Source organism: Sardina pilchardus, chromosome 17 (genome assembly GCF_963854185.1).
Source record: "Sardina pilchardus chromosome 17, fSarPil1.1, whole genome shotgun sequence".
Lineage (NCBI taxonomy): Eukaryota > Metazoa > Chordata > Actinopteri > Clupeiformes > Clupeidae > Sardina > Sardina pilchardus.
Window position 1 is genome coordinate 22,125,067 of NC_085010.1, and position 7,495 is coordinate 22,132,561.

At 45.1% G+C, this 7,495-nt stretch overlaps 1 protein-coding gene across 1 annotated transcript in view; it reads left to right on the top strand.

Annotated features, from left to right (window-relative positions):
* Nucleotides 1-357: 357 nt before the first annotated feature.
* The window catches only part of epyc (epiphycan), an 18,592-nt gene continuing 11,454 nt past the window's right edge, over nt 358-7,495 (top strand). Inside the window, exons 1-2 of the mRNA XM_062517894.1 lie at nt 358-476; nt 5,189-5,381. Coding sequence (XP_062373878.1) covers nt 5,193-5,381 — 189 coding nt within the window. The 5' untranslated portion in view covers nt 358-476; nt 5,189-5,192. The remainder of the gene's footprint in view (nt 477-5,188; nt 5,382-7,495) is intronic.

Sequence of the window (7,495 nt, forward strand, 5' to 3'; positions counted from 1 at the left end):
ATGGGCAGTGTGGGGTGGGTGCTGCTCTTTTGGAGAGGCCAAAAGCAATCTCTCCCCTCTCCTCTTTCTCAGTGCCTACCTTCACACTCACGGTCAGGCACTCACATCTGGGAGAGAGCCTGTACACACACACACTCACTCACACCCAGACAACACTCACACACACACACCTATATACATCGGCATCGGGCAACTCGTTAACAATCTGACCAACACTATCCCTTTCTCACACACAGAGAAACACAAGCACACACACACACACACACTCACACTCTCTCTCTCTCAAAAAACACATGGTACACCCACACACACACATACACGTAGACCAAAACACACACTCGCCACCGCATACACACCCTCCCCTCCTCCCTCGGTCGCTTGCGCGGCTCGGCGACCCTCCATCACTGGCCAGGCCCCCCTGCCCTGAACATCTCCAACCTTTCGGCTAGGACCATTCGGGAAAGCAGGAGACTGAGGTAAGCGCGACTGGGGGCTCCTTTACTCTATGGTTATGGGTTTGTGCTGGACTGGGTGCAGGCTGGCTGGGTTTGCCTTGTCCAGGAGCTGCTGGTTGCTACCAGGTGATGCTTGGATGGGTTACTGCTACCAATAAATGACTGAGTAGAGCAAGATTTTTGATTGAATGTTTTTTTGGTTGATTTTGTTTTTGCCTTCTGTTCCTTTTTTGGTTTAGTCATTTTTTTTCATGCGTGGATCGTTTTTTTTTTTATTGGGTGATGGCAGGTTAGGAAGGCAGATTGATGTTGGCTTTTGAGTTGAGATCTTTTTTTTGGAAAACTATTCAATTGCATTGTTGGGCTTCTTTTTTAAAATGATAGATGTTCACAGTAACGGGTGGCCTTCGGAGTAAAACATTAATGTTCTCGTTTTAGGTCAGGTGATTCTGGCCTGATTCATTGCATTTCATGGCTGCACACTCTGTGAACAGCTGGTATTTTCTTGAGCCGCGTATTGGTCTGGAGTATTTTGCCTTTTTCCTCTATTAGCTGCCCAATCAGCATGGATTATGCTCTGCGCTAATGGCGGTCAAAATTCAGAAACTTCCTCTAAGATGTTGCGAGGTTCACATTGGATTACCAGTCTATTCTCTGAGATCCGTTCTAAATGTCCATGACTGTCATATTATCTCATTAACCCATTGTGTGCTGTGCGCTTCCACTTTTACACGAAAACAGGTGAATTTCTTCCTTATGGGATTAATTGAATGATATCAAAGAGAATTCTACCTTTTAAGATAATATGTACATGTCAAGATGATAGATTGCCATGCACCGCAAATTGAATTTGAAGGAAAGCTGTAAATCAATGGCACCACTAACTATCAAGAAGGGACTGTAGAGTCACTGACTATCAGGAATGCCCAAACCAGAGCCAAGCAAAACATTGGAGCAGCAATGCATGCTTTGCTTACACACACACACACACACACACACACTTGCTCTCTCTCTCTCTCTCTGACACATACACACACAAGTACACACAGTGAACCCTGTGTAAAAGCTGGACTCTGTCTTAAAGCATACTCTGTCCCTCAGTATTTGCCACTTCAGCTTGAACCTGTCAAGATGTCGAGGACCCAGGGCTTCAAAACGGCTATCCGTGCACATGCATGACAGACAGGAGCAATTAGTCATTTATTCTCATCTTTGGCTACATGAAATAATCTACCCTGCATGTTATCAGTATATAAGCCTTTTCACCTGTTGCTGTTTATTTGCTGTGTGGGGGTTCACTGAGTTTAAGTTCCTGTTAACAAGGAGTGCATTTAAAGCTCAAGTTGGAATTTGCAGATATTCTCCCGTGGCACCAAAAATAGTGTGCAGAACTCAGTGCTCAAAGATAGGTGTGTTAAGATATGCGTGCGAGTGTGTGTGTGTGTGTGTCTGTATGTGTGAGAATGTGTGCATATGTGTGTGTATGTCTGTGTGCTTGCATGTGTGGTGGTTGGGGAGGGGGTGCAGAGAAAGAGACTGAACTCTCTCTCTCCATCTCAATCTCTCTCTCTCCATCTCTCTCTCACTCTCTCTCTCTCTCTCTCTCTCTCCCCCCCCTCTCTCTCTCTACTGAATGAAACTTTTCCTTGCAGTCGTAACTCACCGCCATCCTGTCCACAAACCTCGGTGGAATTTCGAATGTGAACGCTGAGACAGGCCGAGGCGGCCGCTCATAAAGGACCTCTGTCAGAGAGAGAGAGGGGCAAGTCAACTCGCCCTCTCCCTCTTCTCTCTCTCTCCCTCTCTCTCTCTCTCTCCACCTCTCTCTCTCTCTTTCTCTCACTCACTCTCTCTCCGTCTTACCCTGAGGGCCAGAAGCTTGAGCTTGTCCACGTTGCTCCCTTGCTTCTCTCAAGTCACACTCTCTTCCTTCTTCTCTGATTTGCAACCCTCGCCGACCTCATCAGCCTGGAGAACCCTGCAACATATTTCTTGGGCTGTGCTTCTCTTTGGCTCTTGTTTTTTTTGACAATCTCATCGGCCTGCTCATTGCCAAGCCTGTCATCGACATAGCATCTACGAAGCATATATCTGCCAGTTAGGATTACAGGACACTTTTTTGGCCTGAATTAGAGGAATTACTTATTGCGATTGAATCAGAATTAGAAAGGCGCCAATTCACGGTGAAGTTGCTTTGACTTGTTCTCTGGGCTCTTGGCCTCCTATGTTTAAGATGCGGACAAGGCATACTAGTCAACGCAGCAGAAAGAGTGGGTGTGAATGCACCCAAGGGTAGTGTGCAGCTTCTGGTGTATAGCTGATTACTTGGTTGTCAAACGACATAAAGACGCAAGGCTTGTAAACACCAGCTGTTGCCCACATTCCTTCAGTAGCGTCCCTCAATTACTTGTTCAAACTTCATTGAGAATGGGATTGTGTTGCCATGTATAGGATTACTTCTGTTAATTAAAGACATTTCTCAAACTAACATGGAGCATGGAATGGTCTGGCATTGATCTGGCCCTGGTCTGGCCCTGATCTGTACAGTATATCTAATGGCTCCAGGTCTGTTGCAACAATAGCCACGTTGCAGGTGACAGCATCTGTCAGCCTGTCATCTCCTCGCTTTATAAACCCAACCTCTGACCTCTCAGCTGTGACATAAAAACGAGGCGGAGATTGACGGGTTCAAAGATGGCCGTCCCACTCCCCACTCCATCCGATGATACCACCCCCCTCCCTCCCTTCCTGCCCCCCCCCCCCCCCCCACCACCCCCGCCAAGAAAAAAAAGACACAAAAGAAAAGGGGCCTCCCCTTCTCCACTCTCTCCTCTCCTCTTTTTCTCCTGTCCTCTCTCTCTCTCTCTCTCTCTCTCTCTCTCTCTCTCTCTCTCTCTGGGGCGGACACGCACCCCTGGCTGGCCTCCTGAGCGCCCTCGCAGGCCTGTCTGCACTTGGCTAATGAGTTCTAAACCCCTCGACCTCACCTGGGCCGGCCGGCCGGCTGGCTGACTGACTGACTGGCTGGCTGGCTGGCCACCATCACCACCGCTGCCGTGTGCTCAGTGGAGCGGAGAGAGGTGCCGTGTGACTGGGCCGATCGGCGCGGCCCGCGGTGGGGGCGCGGCAGCCAGGGGGAGCCCGCCGTCGCAACACACACACACACACATTTATCATGTCAGAGCATCAGTCAGTGAGTGAGAGATGGCACAGGCATCAAGTGTGTGTGTGTGTGTTTGTGTGTGTGTGGTGCAGATGTGTAGCGTCTGTGTGTAAGGGGTGTCTGGGGTGTGTGTGAGAGTGTGTGCATGGTACTGTATGTGTTTGAGTTTGAGTGTCTTTGTGTGTGTATGTTTAGGGTCTGTGTGTGTATGTTGGTGTTTGTGTAGTGTGTGTGTGTGTGTGTGTGTTTGAGTATATGTGTGGCATGCAAGTGTAGTGTCTGTGTGTGTGTGTGTGTGTGTGTGTGTGTGTGTGTGTGTGTGTGTGTGTGTGTGTGTGTGTGTTTGTGTGTGTATGTGTAGTGTGTGTGTGTGTGTGTGTGTGTGTGTCTTTGTGTGTGTATGTTTAGGGTCTGTGTGTGTATGTTGGTGTTTGTGTAGTGTGTGTGTGTGTGTGTATGTGTAGGGTATCTCTGTGTGTGTTCGTGAGTGTATGTGTGAAGTGTCTGTGTGTGTGTGTGTGTGTGTGTGTGTGTGTGTGTGTGTGTGTGTGTTTTCGTGTGTATGTGTGGAGTCTCTGTGTGTGTGTTTGTGTGTATGTGTAGTGTCTGTGTGTGTGTTTGTATGTGTATGTGTAGTGTCTGTATGTGTGTGTACAGTATGTGTAGTGTCTGTGTGTATGTTTGTGTGTGTATTTGTAATGTCTGTGTGTGTATGTGTAGTGTCTGTGTATTGCATCTGGCCCAGGCTTCAAGTGTGAGCATGTGAGGGGTATGTGTGGTGTGTGCATGAATATGTATGTGGTGTGTGAGTGTCTGGATTATCTATGGTCAGTGTGAGGGTGCATGTGTGTGTGTGTCTGTGTATGTTTCCTTGTCTTAGTTATGTGTAGAGGTCAAGGTCGAAGGTTGAATCAGACCATAGTAGTCCAGCTTGTCTCAGAAAGGGTCAGCCCTGAGTTTGTTTTCAAGGGTCAGCAAGTTTGTTGGACCACCATTTATGGGTTGCCTTCTATTTGACATGGCAATTAAAGTGCTCCAATAAGAGGTCCTTTGCAACATGGCCAACCAAAGCCTTTGGCATCAACCAAAGTCCTTTTTAAACTCTCTCACTGCCCTCCAGTATGGCTCTTTGCAAACAGATTTAATATCCCCCATTACTATGTCCTGCCAGGCATAAACATTTTATTGAATCTAAATTAGTGTTGTAAATTCAAAAAGGCAGCAGAACTGATACTCAAAGTGTAACTCTTTATCTCCCCCTCTCTCTCTCCCTCTCTCCCTCCCTCTCTCTCTCTCTCTCTCTCTCTCTCTCATCATATCTCTTTCTCTCTGTCTCTTTAATCTTACCTTTCTCTCTCTTCAATTTTCTACATTCTCCATCTCTTGACCTCTTCCTCTCCATCTAATTTCCCCTCCTTATCTTTTTCTATCTTCCATTCATTACGTTTCTCTCTCCATCTCTCTCTCCCTCCATCCATGACTTTCTACTTCCAACTTTCTGTATCTCCTTTTCTGTCAATGTCTTCCATCTCTCTCCCCAATTCTCTCTATCTCTCTCTCTCTCCATAAGGTGGATGATGATCATGCTGGCTAGGCTCGTGGTGGGACTCCTGGTCCTGAAGGTGGCCGCAGCCTCTCCCACCAGACACGCCCGCCAAGTGGAACTGGATACGTACGACAGCAACAACTACGATGTGGATATCAATCTGGAGAACACGGACGTCTACGACTATTATGATGGAGTCACCATTGATGAGCCTCAGGTGAGCGAGAGAGAGAGAGAGAGAGAGAGAGAGAGAGAGAGAGAGAGAGAGAGAGAGAGAGAGAGAGAGAGAGAGAGAGAGAGAGAGAGAGGAAGTTCAGAAGTCTTTTGCAGGCTTTGGCCTCCAAGGGTGTCTATTGCGTAACATTGCATAATACTTGGAGTAACAAAAAAAGATCTATTTCAACTGGTATTTTTTTGAGCCGATTTTTTTTTCCCCAGTGCTGGACAGACAACATACTAATTATTAATGGATATCTAAGATTTGCAAGTCCAAATGCTAGGTTGTGCTCTAGCCTGTGTTTTGAAAATCTTGCCTTGTCTTGACGCAGGAAGTAATTTTTTTCTTGTTGATTTTTAGATCAAATATGTTGATGTGACTACGGGATATGCCAGGCTTTTCAAATTTGATGTCTCCTTTCCCTGCCTGTGATAGCCATAGAAAGGGAAAGGTCAGAGGTCACAGGACAATCAGAAAAGTGCTCTCATTTGCTATGTTCCCTCCCCCATTCCAGTCCCAATCCAACAATACACGTGAAAGATATTGGTCAATCACGAGTCACAATTATTCATGAAATATGTATATGTAAAAAATAAAAACTCAGCTGTGAAATGTAGCCTATTTTTCCTATAGGGTTTCCAGAGCATGCCAGAACATCATGAGAAAGCCTATTTTTCCTATGGGGTTTTAAGAGCATGCCCGAACATCATGAAAAAAAAAAAAAAAAAAAAACAAGCTCAAGTATTTTTTTTTCCAATAAAAAAGCCTTGCAGACTCAAAAAATGCAAACATATCACAGAGAATGATATTGAAAACGTTGCACCTTTTAAAGGTACTGTACATTGCACCTTTAAGACAGGTCTTCGTACTTGGTGCTAGCCTACTGTACATTAAGTTGAGATTGAATCAGGTTGAGTGCATAGTTAAGCCAGTAAGTGTTGAAACAAAGCCAATACCTATTGTTCTGTCAGATATCAAAGATTTTATTATGTCTTCCCAAACCAGTTAATTGCATGTACACCTGTCTATATTCTAATAATGAACATATAACTCGAAGTCCTCCTGCTGCCGAGCATCTGGGTAGGCCTGTTGCCTTGGTTACCTTCTCTGCCGTTCTAGAACAGGTGGTTCTTGTTAGGACCTGTGAATCAGCTCTCCTTCATATTAAGAAGTTACATAACACTGTGTGTGCAGAACTCTATGGTAGGCCTACTGGCAGGCATGACACTTTCATCACAGGCTGGTGGATTTGAGGTAGTATGCACGTTAGACTTGTGTAATGTATGGCGTACTGGCTGTTATGGTACAGTACATAAAGAGATAGGAGACAACTGGATTGTAGAACGTTATTGTACATTTGTGATTAATGTGCATATGTATATGGAAATTGGAAGGCTATTTGGAAATGTAGACACCCTGTTAATCTGTCTCTAGCATGGCAAATGCTTTAAAGTTTCAAAAGCCCCACTCTATCTGTAACTTGGGAGACTGCTACTTCATGAAACCAGATTAGTCTCTGTATTACCTGCATTCCTACAGTAGCAGTGATTTGTGTTTATTTGCTTTAATGCATTTAACTTTGCACAACTCTAGCCCTGATTTAGGGCCTACTATAAAGTTGCAATGGGTAAATCGTTTGCTGGAAGCTTAAACTAAACCAAATTTCCAGGGATTTTGTCTCTCTCTCTCTCTGTTTTTCCCTTTACCCCCCCCCCTTTCAGTAAGATTGTGTGCCAAGCTCAGTCTTGTTGGTGGCTCTGTCTGTAATTTCCATCTGCCACCTTTGGAATGTGCTGTATGACAGCTGATACTTACGACTAATTGGAATCTGGAATTAGAATTGACACTGATGGAACTGTTGCATTTTGTATCTTTGAAGAGCAAAACATTTTCAATGAACAACTTATCCAATGAGACACAGATCCAGCTTAAATCATGTAATTATAATTATGACAGATTTGCTGCAGGGTAACTATTCCCTCTGACATATGCTGTGTATTAATGATTGACTAATTGCTTTATAGACTGAAAGCGGCAGACAGAAAGTTAGTTTGAGAGAGAAAAAAAACAGAGAAAGAGAGAGCAAGATAGTTCAGTAATAAACAAGTGAGAGA